General features: G+C 35.2%; 1 protein-coding gene across 2 annotated transcripts; it reads right to left on the bottom strand.

The window, feature by feature from the left end:
* Positions 1-1082: 1082 nt before the first annotated feature.
* Positions 1083-14945, bottom strand: LOC132187670 (kinesin-like protein KIN-4A). Of its 2 annotated transcripts, none has more exons than XM_059602062.1 (26): positions 14424-14945; positions 12102-12248; positions 11840-11989; positions 11244-11497; positions 10587-10774; positions 10377-10501; positions 9829-9865; positions 9208-9299; positions 8947-9057; positions 8707-8820; positions 8394-8487; positions 7665-7777; positions 6944-7042; positions 6751-6864; positions 6510-6626; positions 6322-6402; positions 5394-5465; positions 4529-4622; positions 4411-4442; positions 4006-4103; positions 3811-3909; positions 3454-3672; positions 2707-2869; positions 2213-2368; positions 1835-2136; positions 1083-1641 (listed from the first exon to the last, which is right to left on the bottom strand). In XM_059602062.1, exons 1-25 carry the CDS (start codon positions 14556-14558, stop codon positions 1924-1926), a joined length of 3117 nt encoding a protein of 1038 aa, XP_059458045.1. In that variant the 5' UTR covers positions 14559-14945; the 3' UTR covers positions 1083-1641; positions 1835-1923. The 2 variants fall into 2 exon arrangements, with proteins under 2 accessions (XP_059458045.1, XP_059458046.1); XM_059602063.1 differs by having other exon boundaries at positions 12102-12265; positions 14424-14548.
* Positions 14946-16615: the final 1670 nt, after the last annotated feature.

The following is a 16615-nucleotide window of genomic DNA, read 5'->3' as shown; positions in this document are numbered from 1 at the left end:
GACTATCATATATGTTTGCCAACCAGATAATGTGCAGCTGCAAGAGCTGCAGCAAACAAGGCAGATCGAAATAATGCTGAACAGGATCAAGATAATGAAGGTAGTGGCCAAACTGTTTCTGTCATGTAGGAGATACTTTGAAAAAGTTTGTTATGTAAAACGAGAAGGATGTCGTTTGTTATAATATCTTAGCCTAGGTTGTTAACAATTGTAATCAAATATGATGCATACATAAGTTCTCTTTTTCCTGCGAGTTTTCCTTCATTTTCTTTTGCGTGCCATCCGAGAAGGAGGGAAGAGTTAAGTGTCCTCCCATTCCTTTTCCCTCAAATCTTTTTTCCATTTATTTTTTTTCTCTTCTCTATATGCAACTTGAAAGCTAAATCTATTGTTTTTCACTCCTATCCACCGCCCACACATCTCCCCTTTTTTATCTCTGGCCTCTGTCAACCTCCTCTGCCTCTCCGTTGATGCCCTAGTGGTTTAGGGTAGCTTATGTGATTCGGATGGCCAAGGCCACCTCCAAACAATGATCCTTTTTTTAAAGGAAAGAATAAAAAAATTATATAGTTTTGTTTTTTTGCATTTTTTATTTGAGGTGATTTCCGTCCTTTTATGTCTAAAAAAGGCCAATTCCGTATGACTTAACAGTCATGAGTCTTGACTGACGGAAGGGGTTTTTTTACTAAGAAATAATAGTTTTAAGGCATTTGAGTGTAAATGAATGAGTGGCCGTTGAAGCGGGGAAAAAGGCAATGTGGGAACTTATGTCGTTTGTGGGAAACAGAATTGGCATTTTCCTGCCGTTTTGCCTCGTTACAAAAAAAAAAAAAAAAAAAAAAAAAATTTACATAAAATGGCCGTAAATCATGTAGATTCGTAGAATATAACAAAATGGAATATTGTCCAAATGACTTTGGTTATTACCATTCTGCCACGACATGTTACTCTCCTTCAGCGGTGTTAGATATGATTTAAAGGCCAAGGTCTACAGAGACATGAAGCCAAATCCAACCTGTTTTGCCTGAACCATATACCTGTTGCTTTGACAAATATCACACATGCAAGGAGAGAGAAGGCAGTGAAGACAATTATCACGGCTAAGATATTTTTCAAACTAGACGAAAATGATAATATGTACATACGAAAGTTATCTGGGGGCAATTATTTACACACCCTGAACAAGTTCCTTTTTGTAAAGATTATTTCATATTAGATTGAGAGTTAGTTTAAAGTCAAGTCCAAGCCTCCTAGTTCTTATTGGACTCGTTTAAATCAAACAAGTTCAATAACAACTTCAAGGCTTGGAGTCTACTCTCACTAATTTTCAATCTAATCTTGATTATATTCTTCACAAAACGGGATCCCCACAAACATGCACGATGTACAAGAAACAAGGAAACACATGGAATACATTAGCATCACAAAACATATCTTCCAGCTTATGCAGTGCTTTCACTCACTCATCTGCCTTTTCCTATGACTTTCGTGATCCTGTCAGCCTGAGAAGTGCTTCTGCTGTAATCTTTCACCAATCAAATCCAGAGAAAAACCAAAGATACCCCAAAATCCCATCAATGTCTCATCCAAACGACCATGGAAAAATGCCAATCTCCTCTAGCCAATCAATTTATGAGATCTCTGCGTCCATACAGAAAGAAGAAGAAGAAAAAGAAGTGAAACGCAGTGACCAAGTGAGTTTTGGTTACTCAAGGCAGCACAATGCACATATTCAAAAGTAAGATGTCTAACAACTCTGCAAAGAAACGAGCTGACTAGCTGTCTCTCCAGGTAACAAATTTCACGGGTTTGAAAAACAAGAAGAGAAAATTACCTATTGATTTGCTCACCAAACCATGTCTTGGATCGTACATGGCAGTCAATGTATGTACACCAAAGAGAAAGCTGATGAATTTGAGGTTATCACACCATATCAACCAGAGCTTGTAGGCGAGGCCTTGATCTTATGATTGTCTCATCACTGTGCTTGATCCATTCTGAGAGTCTCCAAGGCTTTTGCCACTTCCATTTGAACTGTAGTAGCCACTGATGATGACTTCTCTTCCACCTCCAGAGTTTCCCAGCTTGTCCTACAGCTGCTAGTTTCTTCATTGACAATTGTCCTAAAGGTACCATCTACAGCCACAAACATCTCTACTAATTCAAAGAGGAGGTTGAGCACCCAAAAAGCAGTATGGGATGGGGGAATTACCTTTCGCATCTGGTCTAGATATGTGGCCGACTGCCTAACTGATCCATTAACAATTCCAGGTGAAAACTTCAGTTGCTTTGGTGCTGGAAGCGACATTGGAGACAAGGGACCAGTCATATCATCCGCAAAGTGTTTTAACGAAGTGCGTGAATTGCCCTGTTGATTCCATTCAGAAGCGTCAAAACAACCACCAAAACTGAAACAGTCAGTAGAGTGACAATATTTGATTGGAGAGTAAATTTTTACACGTCTTAAGAATCTGGTCTACATTATTCAGCCCAGTTCATGATTTTTACATATGGACAAAAGAGCATGAGGCACTAGAAGATTATATTTTAGTAAATTGGCCACTGTCAAAATTACTCATACCATCTACCAATTTTGTAGGTTTGCATTAATGTCAGTTACAAAGTTGGGTTTCCAAATTTATTGTGCAATCTTAGAATTAGAACAATTAGATTATACATTATAATACAGGCTAAGCAGATAATCACCGAAGCTGATGAAGCTAAACCAATTGCAGGAGTTTGTTCCCACACTTTTTGCTCCTTTATGAGTTCTTTTTGCTGTGCTTCACTTTGTTGTAGCAAAGATACAAGCTCCTTCAGTTGCTCTTTCATTTCCTTAATCTCCACGTTCTTTTCCCACAACTGGCACCTGTTGATTCATAAGCGCTATGATTAACATTACAAACATGAAATCACTTGCACCAGCAAAAGATAATATCTCATTCTTTGAACTAATTAATTATGTCATTCCAATTTTCACTTTATTTCCTTGGATGTGCATATATATGAATGCACCACAATCGCATAACATCATGTGGCGGGAGGAAAACTTTATATTGAGTCATAAAGAAACATCTCTTATTATTTTCTCCACTACCAGAGAATGGAAGAGATAAGTTGAAAGGAGATACAAACTTTAAAAATGCATAACCCAAAAAATATATTAAAGTTATTCCCATCAATGTAAAACACAATCAGCGTTCTTTTCCTGTTTTTTGTGCTGCATGTTTGCATACATCATCTAGGAAACATGGCAAAACCTATTACCACGAATTGGCACAAGCAGGAATGGACTTGTTGGTCATTTAAAATTTCATTATGGGATTTTGGTAGAGTTTAGCCAATTAGCACTGATATGCTTTGGAAAGTATCAAAATGTGTTTTATGCTGACTTCAATTTTTCAGATATAAAGGCCAAAATACTATAAGCTCTTTGCCAGGTTGTATAAGCACCTTGCTTCTGCAGCAGCATTAAACATGTACTGAAGCAAGTTCTTAGCATCTCCCATTGAGCGTAAGTGGTTCCAACGTCCACGACCAATTGAGGCACGCTCCCTTTCTTCTGCCTCTGAAAGCTGTGAAGCCATTGCCATGAGTGCATTTGAAGACATGCTCAGCATGTTCTCCAGAGAAGCTATCCTTCCCATTCTTGCATTTGGTGACATGGATAGCCTGATTGATTGGAAAACAAAGAATGTAAGAAATTAACTTCATTATGGCAACCAAAGATACTGGAACATACATACATAGTTACAACAATCATGGCAAGTGAGGGAAGAACCTTGAGAAGAAAATTTCATAGTTACATACCTGGAATATCCATTCTTCCCTCTAGGGGGACTCTGCCCATTAGAAGAAAATCGATCCACTTGTTTCATTACATCCAATTCTTCTGCCAGTGCAGCTTGTCTAAACAATAATTCTAATGAATAAGCTGATTGAATGCACTTGAGAAAGGTTGCAATACACAGCAAATGTAAAAGAAACAAAATGCTGAATACATACACTTGGCTTTGCTTTTCGTATTCAAAACGAACTTCATGCACATTCACCATGACTTCCAGCTCATGATCAAGCCACCTTTGCAAAGACTTTTCATTGCCCTAGAGATGCAATTCATATTAGAAAGAACCTCTAACCAAACCATGTTAGAATCAATTGAAACCAACCTTCAAACCCACACATATCAAATGTATGTTTGATAATGGTATATCAAACACACACACACACACATATTTATATATGACAATTGAAGAATTATTTCAAAACATGAATCGGGTTGTTATGACGTTGATCATAACTGGGTCTGCTAGGAGCCCAACCCAACCTCAAGAAGTCTATAAATGTGTTGCTCCGATTTGAATGGATGTTGCCATTTACAAATTTCACAATATGGTACAGGTCATTTACCTGACCAGTCAGTGTATGTCCATTGTATGTCACTGAAAGACACAAAAAAAGAAAAAAGAAAAAAAGATTAGGAAGTGAAAGTATATAATGACAGAATAATCCAAAGAAAAATATTTACCCGGGAGGTCACGTGCAGGAGGCTTACGGGCTTCCAGCAATTCTTTCAGCCTTCTGGTAGCCATAGTAGCCTCTTCTGTCTTTCTTTGAAGAACCTGGGGAAAAGATTACAAAGATTAGCCAGAGATTCTATAAATCCTAATGACCACATCACATGGATCAGCATGAGAAAGCCTTAAGTGTTATCCCACATACAAATTATATGCAAACTAGGAAGCTTAAATTGAGGGATCTTTGGTGAAAAGAATTATTAATCTGAGTCTGCCTACAGGATTTCTCTTTCAACATTCTCACAGCTGCCCCACTCTTCCACGACTGAACCTTCCAACCCTTCACTCACAAAAAAAAAAAAAAAAAAAAAACCTTCCAACCCCTCAAATTCATCTGTATGGCAGTGGTAAGTTCTGTAACATTTTTTAAAAACTTTTGTGCTCTATACTGTGCTTAAGTTAGTTTTGGCTTAAATTGCCTTCTTCTTGCTCTTCTTCCTTTTTTTTTTTTTTCTGGATCTTCCTCTTTAAACAAAGTTCCAACTCCCAAATTTACAGCCCTAGTCCATCCAAAATTCTTGTACTATATTTTTTTTTATCTAATTAAGTATGGTTTTAGTTATATTCTCTTGACAGTATATTTATCATCTTGAAGTCCACAAAGGGAGAAGGGAGTATAGTCGAGTAGTTCTTTTGTTACTGTTCTTTATCCAACTTTTGTTTTCACTCTAGACTAGAGTTATGCTGATATTTACCTAAATGTTCTCCAACAGTACCAAACATTGAGAGAGAGAGAGAGAGAGGATGTCAGCTCCAGAGTTAGGTTGCATTAAAGTATTCCAACAGCTTCACAAAATAGCTGGATATAAATTTTACCATTTTCTGGCGCTGATTCAGAGCTTCAAGTTTATGTCGTTCATATTCATTTCTCCTTCCCTCCTTCTTTAGCTGCTTAAGAGAAAAGTTTTAAAAACTACAGTAAATAACACAATTACACGAACAGAAGACACAGGATTCAATATCTCAAGCTTGACTTAAAGTAAATAACCATCATAAAAACCAGAATAAAAAATAAGGTAGTAAAAAGGGCATGACATCATGGTCCAAAATGTCAATTATGTGGCAAGGTTCAATCCATGGAAACGTCAAGAGAAGAAAAAAAAAAAAGCATGAAGAGTTTGAAACAAATTCCAAGAAGCATAACACTCTGAAACATGAAAAAAGTTTGATAAGATGCACTTCACAACATAAAACCATAAGAAAGCATCAAGTGCTTTTGGCATTGCTACAAATTTTGATTGATTCAATATTATGATTTCTAATATCTAAAGATTTGGAAATATTAGCCTTTTTAGAAATATATTTTGATGAAGATACAGCAATCTAGGCAAGTTTCTGATTCAATTTGTTCCTTAAATTAAAACATTTAGGTTTATTTAAATGTACTGAAACATCTTTTGATTCTGTTTCAATTCTCTTGTTAAAATCCCCTGTTGATTCAAAAGAACATCTCTACGGTTTTTTCTTTTTCGCTCTTTGGTAAGCATATCTATAAGCATAACATCTCTGGACTGAAAGAACATTCTCGCATTCCACACCATATTCAATAAATATCTTTAATAAAGATGGGTTCAACTGAAAATCAAGCATTAGGTGTAAACAGAATGCACATGCAGCGCTTCACATTTCCGGTTTGTGACGAACTACATGGCAGTCAATGAAGCATGATATTTCCAAGACAGCAGTACCTGTGGACTTGAAATTAAGAAATTAACCCAATACAGTTTAATAGAAGGTAAAGCACCTGAAGTAATTCCTTCTCGCGAGAGGCCTTCCATTGTCGAAATTGTTCTGCAACTTGTTTTATTTTATGCTGCAACTGGACCTAGAACATTGAACAGAGAACAAACAGGATGGATCCAAAAATCATGAGATATTGTACAATTGGATGTCCGAATCTAAATTCGGTTAAGCACTAAAATAAGAACCAACCTTCTGTGTCTTGATATACTGTATTTCAGCTTGCAAGCGATTTGCTGCTTCATCACTTTTCTGTTTTTGTTTCAAAAGTTGGACCTGGCTTTCCTGTTTCTTCTTAAGATCTAAAATCTGAAGTTCATAATGGAAAGTTTACACATAAATCAAGAATTTTAGTTAATGAAAACAGGACAACACTTAGTTATACGAGTTTTAAATTAATTAATATTTTATGAAAACGGGATGATATTTTAACCTGTGCTTCAAGTGCTTTTAATTTCTTAGCGTCAATTTCTTGCATTTTCTGTGTGTGACCATCAGAATTAGCAGCAAGAGTCTCAACTTCTGCCAATAAATGATCCCTTTCTTGCTGTATTTGTGAAATTGAAAATCAGCAGTTAAAGTCAAAGCATAGTAGACACCAATAATTCAAGAAGAATCTATTTGACCTGCACAATTTTTTTCTCTTCCTCGAGTTCCATGATTTTCTTCCCAAAGTGCTGCTTGAGTGCCTCAGTGTCAATTCCCCCAAGAAGTTTCATCTCAGACTGCACAAAAGCAAGCACATATTAAGGATTGATAAAGGTGTTTAAAAGTACTAATAAGCCGCCAATTTGATGTTAATGCTTAGATCCTAGCATATGGTGTATTTGATTCATACATAAGTTGCATAGATGCCTAAGATGGCCGCTAGAGTAAAATCTGCAAGGTGATAGAAAGGCCAACTTACTTCTGAAAAAAAGGTATAAGTGGCTATTTCAGATAAGGTAAAGGATTCATCCTTCACTAAAATTGCATTTCCAAGCCTAGTTTTGTCACTTGATAGCTTAATAAAAGGAGAATATAGCATTAAAAAGAGAGTGACTTCACAACATAGGGAACCTAAATATATGGTTGAGAATTATTTGAGTGGCCAAGAAGTTTTTCTCCTGCAGGTACTGTTGTCTTAATATAATAAGATTTTGGCTCCATATGACATTGGTTGAGGATTTCGTCTCTGTCATCACTTTGCTTTTTCAATACAAACAACTACAGATGTTATAATAAAATTGTGCACATATTCCAACTTCATTAGCTCAAGGAACATAAATATAAATTATGTTGTTAGTATTCCCTATCAATCCTATAATCTATACATATAAATGCATAAAGAAAGGAAAATAATGAAACCTCTTTCTGCTCCAAACGTTTGTTCAACTCATTCAATGTTTTGTCCATAGTATCTTGTAGAAGTGCATGCTCCCACTCTTTATTTACAGCATCAAATTCCAGGGGATTTTCACCTGTAGAAATGAGAATAAAGCGCTAAACTTTGAAGAACTGGGTAAACAAACCAAAACATGATTTATAATTCTTAGTTAGTTAGTTTTATCTTCTTTTTTTATCTTTTTTTTTTTTTTTTTTTTTTTCTTTCTTTTTAAAAAAAATGTTGGCAAATTCGGTGTCCTTCCTGAAAAATAAATGTTGAATTCTATATAGTTGATGAGACCACTGCCCAACCCCACCACAGTCAACCATTTATTGCCCCACATCCACCATGCACACACACACAACAACCAAAAAGAAAAGGCTGAGATTACATACATAACAGAGATTTTTTTTTAACAAAATGACCACAATTAACTTTTTAATCCATTTTATATCCATTGGCGCAGTGCATTGAAGCATATTCAAGCCTGTAACCAACATCATTCTTCCAAAATGATTCAAACTATACAGCAAAATGAGGGAAATACCTGTTATGGTTTCACCCATCTCATGATAGGGACGCTAGTTAATTACTAATTAAATGGTCATCCAATGTATATCTAAGGGAGCAATGCATTGAAGCTTATTCAAGCCTATAAGCAATCATTCTCATAAAATGGTTCAAACTATACAGCAAAATGAGTGGATCACCTGATTTGGCTTCAACTATCCGATAATCAGATGATTCCATGCCCGGACAGCTCCTCTTGAGTCCATCACTTCTTGTAAAAGAGATGTGGCCTTCCTGAAAAATAAAACACCAAGTAACATAAATATTAATGCAACACTTTTGCTCAAGTATGTTATTAGAGGAATAAAACAAATATAATACAGCCATGTTCTACTGATACTAAAAAAAATCACTGACATTCCGCTCCCATGCAACTGTGGAAAGGAAAATTTACCTTTATGAGAATAAGAAAAGCAAAGAAGAAGATAAAGAATTACAGTTTCTATTACATACTTCAGCATCTATTTCATCCTGCAATGTGACACCACATCTGCTGTGGTATTCATGAAGTTCTCGAGAAAGGTCCCCATTGGCAGCCTCAAGCCAAGCAATCCGATCCTTAAGAACCTATGAAACCAAAAAAAAAAAAGAACAAACATTTTGCCACCAAGCACATCCAATTTATCACCGCAGGCATATAATGCAGTAAATACTGTGATCAAACAACAGTTCTATTCTGTATAAAGCAAGTACCTGTACTTCATCTGATGGTGCTCCTCCCCCACGAGCACAGAGCTCTGCCTGTAAGTACTTCAGCTGCTGCCTCAATTTTTGCATCTCATTGGATATCAAATCTCTATTAACCTGCAGCAAGAAAAAAAGTTGGGGTTGTTTATACTTTGCACTGGAATACATGGAACTTAAAAGCAGATAAAGTTTCCTTATCTACATCTAGCATAAAATCAGGGGATTAAGTACAAAATATGTCATAACAAAGTAATCTAACAAACTTACAACAGGCCTATTTTGAATATTGCGGGCACGATTTGCATACTTGAGAGTGTTAAGACTTTCCTCAGCATTGATATCAGCAGGACTGATGCAAGCTGGAACAAGGATCATAATTACAATAGATTAAATAAGCATGACAAGATTTCCAATTTCAATTAATGGAGCAATCCAAATCAAAAGGTAGAAAATCAAACATCTTCCTATTACCTCACACATGATACAACTAGAAAAAACAGTAAAAACAATGAAGCGAATAACAAATTCTACAAAGAAAGAAGGAAAAAACAACAAAAAAAAGGGCAGCTCCCCCTTGTTTCTACATCTTATGTAAAGAAAGAGAACGTATCACGTTCAGGAAAAGGATGTTTCTAAGAAGCAGGAATTATCTGCCATAACAAAGGGTTGGAATTGAATACACCTTGTTCAAAAAAAGGAATTGACCAAAGAAAGTAATTCCTCTTTCTGTTAGGATATGGCTGAAACAAATGAAAACTAAGGCGAACAAACTCAGTTCTATTTAATTGTTTAGCAAGGCAATTCATGAATATAGCTGTGTTTTTGTCTGTATATGTGACACTATCTCTAATATTGTAAGTGCCCCAGGACCAATCTCCTAGAAGTTACCTATCATGACAGTTTTACTGTTTCCACCAAGTGAATCCTGCCAAGATGCAAAAAAACAACAATCAGAAAACTACCAGAGAAGAAGAAAAAGGATGGAAAGAAAGAAAAGAACAAGCAAAACTGAAAAGTCGGTCTTAATTACTCAATACTATTAAAATCCTGATGATAATAGCCAAATTATTCTTTGTTCTTTATTTGTAAGACCAACAAATATACTTAACCGTAATTTTGTAAATTAAGGTTAAAATGAATATATTTAAAATCACCATCAACTGAAGGCCTCAACAAGCTATCTCAATACTCAGCAAATCCCAGCCTTGATATTGTTTAAGGAAATTTAAGGTGACAAGACCCTTAACATCACAATATCAGGAAAGTTTTTGTGAGTAATTTCTGAAAAAAATGAATTCTAAGAATTTATCGAGCCCAATGGTCATCAAGAGCCATGAATCTGTCTCTACCTAATTCTAAAAAAGCTTAAGAGGTCACATCTAAATTATGCATACATTTGTACATATGACATATAGGTTAACATAACATTAATCCACCTGCAACAGTCGAGTTAGTTTACTGTCTCGGTAAGGTACATGCACACCCTCTTTCCGCTTTTTCTCATCCCCCAGTGCACTAATGACGTTACCAAGTGCAAGAAGCCCCTTATTGATGTGTATACCTATTCACAGAAACAAAACTGAGAAATTTCATTTTATTATGACAAAAAAGCTCAGTAGGAATGTATTAATAACCAGTTTACTTACCTTCTTTAAAACGAAGACCATCAGAACCTGTTCTTTTAGCTCGTTCAGATCCAGCAAGATCTACCAGATGGAGCTTTGCACAAAAATATTCTTCACCCATATCCTCATCTGAGGCGTCATTGCCAGGAAAAACTGAATGGAGTTTGTGCATCTGCTCTAATGTGATTGTGAAGATGGCATGTGACCGACTAATACAAACATGCAAGTGGAAAGCACATGTCATTAGACTATGTAGATTCAATCATAAGTCATAACCATGAATAAGCCTCTACAAGCATTGAAATGCATCACTTGTATCTCAATTTTGTAAAACATAACTTCTGGAGAAAATCACAATTTAGCTACAATAATGTGATAAGCAAGATGTTCACACACATACGCAACAAATGAAAAATACCTAGCCTTGAGACCATTATATTATGTCTTTCATTTAATACTCATGCTATATCAAACAAGAATAGCACCTGAAAATTCTAAGCTAAATATACACAGAACGTGTAAACTATAATGTAAGCCAATGGCATCAATATCAATGATATCGAGAAGTTTAATTCATAACAATGTCACATCTTATACCACTATGATGAAATACCCTCAATCCAGATCTTCAATGAGGCGATTGGTGGAAAACTGAACATTGCAGTGTTTGCTCATTACCTGGACTGGTTGTTCATATTTGTACTCCCAGTTGCCCTGCTTAAAGATCCTTGCTCCAGGCAAGCAGCCATTTCTTGTAATGTACTAACAGCAACTTCGGTTGATCCTGTTAGTGTTATAACTCCATTTGAAGTTTCACGAATTTGAATTGGCTGCCTCCCAGCAACAGAAACTTTTCCAGCATGTCCATTAGAAGTCTCCAATTTACTAATAGATACGGAATCGAGCAAGTCCCATACTTCTTCCTTGAGAATCTTCAAATTCAAACATTCTAATTAATTTCTTAGAAAGGAAAAAGGATAACCTATCCATCATATCACACTTGCAAATTCATGCATTATTTCAAGGTGAACTCATCTTCAAGAGGACCCATGTAAATTGTCATGAGAATAATATTTCAGAACTACTGGAACCTATTATCCCATGGGTCAGATTTATAAGTCAAGAATGCTTAAGAACTTGTCCTGTTGTACTTTTTTTGGGCCATTGAATATATTTTAAAGTGGGAAATCAGTAGCTTCAGAAAGAAAAAATGTAATATAAAACACATGACCAACAGCGCTAATGTATAAAAATGAACCATATAATGACTGTACCTCAATGAAAGAAACATGCAACTGGAATTCTGTTTGATGCTTCAATATTTCAATCTTGTTGAACAGTGCATTCATAACTTGAGGAATAAGTCCTGTGTGGCAACCATCCTTGAAGCTAGTCCCCATGGTATATGTTTTCCCAGATCCTGTCTGCAGCATAGATACGTGTCAATACCCAATAGAAAATAAGAAATAATGAGAGGTCTTGTTCTGCTTAAAGATTTTTTTTTTTTTTTTTTTTTGGGCGTGGGGTAGACATTACCTGACCATAGGCCAGCACAGTTGCATTATATCCTTGGAACAAACCATCAACAAGTGGAGCAACACATTCTTCAAACATGGAAGATGAAGGAGATCCACTGCTTCCATAGACATGATCAAATGTAAAGGAATGAGTGCCAATTTGTGCCTGCTCCACAGTAAAAACTAAGATCACATTCTCAGCAACTTAGACAGTAAAGAAAATGTTGCAGGAAATATCATTATAAAATATTTCACATATTGCAAAAATAAATTGAAACATGTTCCTCTAAAAACATGAGGCATTAGCCACATAACATGGCTAAGTGCTTTACATTTTACAACCAACTCATTATATCAGCAAGTAGCATGTACAAATTTCATAAACTGAAATACAGTTTATGATATGAGGCATTTTGAAGATGCCCGATCTCCCAAGATGAAATATACTTAGATGGCATATAGCTGCATAGCATTACAAAATTAGCAATCGAAGGTGAAAGCTAGCTTAGATATTGTCGTACCAAAGACCCTAGGTGTCGTGCCAAAGACCTGGTGTAACACCCCAATCCCACATTGAGAAGATGAATAACCCACATATAGTGCGCAGATTATAAAGGCACTAATGAGTACTAAGGTCCACACTGGTTCCTTATTAGGTGAGACTGGAATTTATAAGTGATTCTAGATTATTTCAAATTGACTAGTTATTTTGAAATGATAGCGCATATATGGCTAACGCTTTCCTTTGATCATTACAAATGATATCAATGTAACGTAGTAATATTATGTGGTACTAGAGCACTGTGTGCCGTGGCCCTAATGAAGACGTCAGAGATCTAAGGAGAGAATATTGTGACACCTCAATGCCACATTAAGAAGATGAATAACCATATAAAGTGCGTAAATTATTAAGGCACTAATGGGTACTAAATCCCACATTAGTTCCTTATAAGGTAAAACTGGATTTTATAAGTGATTTTATAAAGGTCCAAATTGACTAGTCCTTTTAGAATGATGTCGCAGATATAGCTATTATTTTTTTTTGGGTCGTTACACAACCATTGAGGAGTAGGGGGTCAACGGATGGGAGAAGGTTGCTTCTGTTATATAGCCCATAGGCCCACTAACCCTCTCATGGACCAAAAAAAAAAATCTAACTAGGAAATCCTTTAGCTGCAGTCGTTTTACACATAATTTAAAGCAAAGCATATGTAATCTCTCCACATATATATTGTAAAGAAAGAAAAAAAAACTTCAAGACAGTATCTCAAATTTAACACACTGTACATCTTTTAAGCTTCAAACCCATAGCCTCTATTATCTAAACTTCCAGAAATCCAACTCGGTACAGAGATATTACAAGATCTATACCGCTTGTGTGCAGTTGCAAATATGCAAGAGCATTAAATGTTTCATTTTCAGTTAGCACAAGAAACACAAAGTCAACACATGTTAACCAAAAATAAACCTTGGATCAAGGTAGTGAGCAACAGCTCAATAACCTATGGTTTACCAAATGAAATTGCCTTATACAAAGCAGGATGATGATAAACAAAATCAATATTTATGCAGCAGACCTCAATTTCTCAAACTGTGGGGTTGTTTAGTTGAGCAGCAAGGACCGGATTCAGCACATGCCACTGACCCCAAAACAGGCACAGATACGTCAAAATGAGTATTTACAAATGGGCAGAAAGTGGCACAAAATAAGAGATTAGATGCCAAATATTTTAACTCATATCCTGTTACTACGTGCCCATTTAAGCAAATTAAGTTTTGTCAAAGAAACAAAGGTTCACATATAAAATGAAGGAACCAGGTTATACTTGTTCTTCAGCAATATTAGTAACAAAAGACAAAGTAGGATTCCTCAATGCTCCAAGCTCTCACCCAAAAACCAATAGAGGCAATACGTAATACAAGGAGAAACATCAAACTAAATACAGATTACCAGACACCCTAATTAACCGAAAACTACAAGTTGAAAACACCTAGAATTCAACTGATTCTGCGGGAAACGACAGAAAAGCTGACACCTTTAAAAAAATCAGTATGCTAAAATGTAGAAACAGAGCAGCTCCAAGTTCATGAATCCCCAGTTCCTCGGAAAAGAATAACAAACCAACAAATTAAACCAAACAAAAATTACTGAACACCCTTAATTAACCGAAAAAACAAGTCGAAAACACCTAGAATGCAATAAATACTGCGCGAAATGACAGTAAAGGTGTCAGCTTTTAGCTTAAAGAAACAATCCCATATACTAAGATTGTAGAAACAGAGCATGCACCGAGTTCAATAACCCCCAGTTCCCTTCAAGAGTCGAAAAATGCAAAGTTACCTGAGGCTTCCCGGGTGTAACAGTAACACATTCTTTACAGCCGTGAAGGCGTTCATCGGCGATAAGAGGGCGTATATGAACCGCAACCTTGACAGAACAATTCTCAGAAGCTTCCATATGTTGCACTTCCAACATGACCAGATTAAAGCAAAGGGAAAGAAATCCAGAAGCCAAAAAGATGGATGAACAGGTGGGTACGTATATTATGTAGCAAATGCTGATTCTGTTATGAATTTGATCTTCTTCTTGTTTGATTAGTAGGTAAAGTTGTGGATTTCAACTCTAACAAAGAGAGAGATGACCCAACTGCAAGCACTATAACAAATTAACAACTACTACTCTGCTTTTTATTTCAATTTTTTCGCTTGCTCTACAATCTTCACCCTCTGGTTTCTCACTCACTCAAAGGGCACCTTCTCTCTCTCTCTTCCCTGTTTTTAGTATAACTAATTGTATTTGTTTTTTGTGGCAATTGTCAAGCTCCAGTTTTCCACATCCAACACCTGTTTCTTTTTCTGGAAAAATACGTGAAGCCGTTGTCCTACCAGTATCGTATCAACCATCACTTCTGATATTATTTTTGAGAGAAAAACGTCCACAGAATATCTACATAAGACGATATTAAAAAATCTATTTACATTATTAAGTTTAATAATAATAATGTTCTTAATCATTTATTATTATTACTATTAGTCAATTTAAGAATTCCATGTTATGTGGATCTTCAATATAAGTTGACTCAATATTTTTTAAAGTTACAAAACTTAGTTGAAAAAAAAAAAAAAACTCAAGAGCAAGATATGAGAAAAAATCTTGAAACTTTAATCGATTGTAACTTACTAGAAAAGTTGGTCTTCATCAAGATGGTTTCCTTACTTTAATCTCAAACTAACAATAACAAATAATTTTATTTCAAACTTTAAAGAATGAGATTGGATGAGGGATGAGTCATTGATATATAGTATAAATAGGGACAATTTTTTTTTAAAAAAATAAAAACAATGGATTAGAGCAATTTTCTCTAATCCATCGATTAAACTGACATGTATTCAACATACATGTGATTAAAAATCATATGAGAGAAACACTTTTAGAATATTAATTAAACTATAAAATCAATCATTTCGTATTAGCTTAAATTTTTAAGATAAATAGTGATCGACCTAACATAGTATCAAAACAAAAGTTATGAGTTTGAAACTTCGCTCCATCATTCACATTTTATTTTCATTGGGAAGCATTAGAATATTTTGACATGTCCACACAAAGGAAGGGGGAGAGAGATTCAAACTAGTGACCTTCGCTTCATGAGGCGTGATTCACTGCCGATTGAGCTACCCCTTGGAGACAGGAAACATTAAAATATTAATTAAAGTATTAAATCAATTAAGGCTTTATTTTTCTTTAATTTAAAGTTGTTCTAAGAATGTGTATAATATTTGCCATAATTCTTTGAATTCTACCCATTTATAATAATTTAATTTGTAAATCTTTCATAATGATTCATATATTATTTAATTATTATTTCATCGTCTGTTGTTTGTGTATAATGATTCCTTCTTTAATCTTCTTAGACTTTTACTTTTGGGTGTTTTATATTTTGAATTATTTATTAATAATTTTATTTAAAAAAAAAAAAAAATGTTCCCCCCAATCGCCAAGCTTTTTCCATTTTCAGAAGAAAAAAACAGGGAGAAAACGACGGCCAAGATGGCGATAATATAAAACCTCGATGGCAATTTGGACTAGTGTAATGAGTTTAAAAGCAATGGTCCGGACCGAAAGCGACGGCCACGATAAACTTGTCAAAAGCATCAAGCAGTTTTCGGGCCCTCACTCACATGGCTCTTGGTCTACTTCTCATACTCTAATAAAGCAAGCATCCCAAAGGTCTCTGTTACACACATGACTGATGACTCCATTTCTACAGGTAATTTTCCATTTTCTTTTACTTTTTTCAGATTTTATTTTATTTTTGCAATTATTTTATAATCTCTGTTAAGTCATACTTACCACAAAAAAGTCTCTGTTAATTCACGAGGCCATCCAATATTCTGAGATATGCATGACAACTTCATTATTATTATTATTTTATTCATTTCGATTGATTTAATTAATATAAAATAGTTTTGTTAGGAGGAGTAATTTATAATTATTGAAATGATTAAACAAAAAATTTGACTTGTTAATCT

The sequence above is a fragment of the Corylus avellana genome, chromosome ca7, assembly GCF_901000735.1.
Source record: "Corylus avellana chromosome ca7, CavTom2PMs-1.0".
Classification (NCBI taxonomy): domain Eukaryota; kingdom Viridiplantae; phylum Streptophyta; class Magnoliopsida; order Fagales; family Betulaceae; genus Corylus; species Corylus avellana.
Note: the sequence above shows the minus strand (reverse complement) of the source record. Positions and strands in the feature narration are given on the sequence as shown.

What these genes read in the sequence shown, in the direction of transcription:
- LOC132187670 (XM_059602062.1), bottom strand. Translation starts at nt 14,558, where the DNA reads ATGTTGGAAGTGCAACATATGGAAGCTTCTGAGAATTGTTCTGTCAAG. An exon ending in AATATGAACAACCAGTCCAG is followed by an intron (nt 10,775 to 11,243) that starts GTAATGAGCAAA and finishes TGTTTGTATTAG; the next exon opens with TCGGTCACATGCCATCTTCA. An exon ending in TACGAAAAGCAAAGCCAAGT is followed by an intron (nt 3,910 to 4,005) that starts GTATGTATTCAG and finishes ATTATTGTTTAG; the next exon opens with ACAAGCTGCACTGGCAGAAG.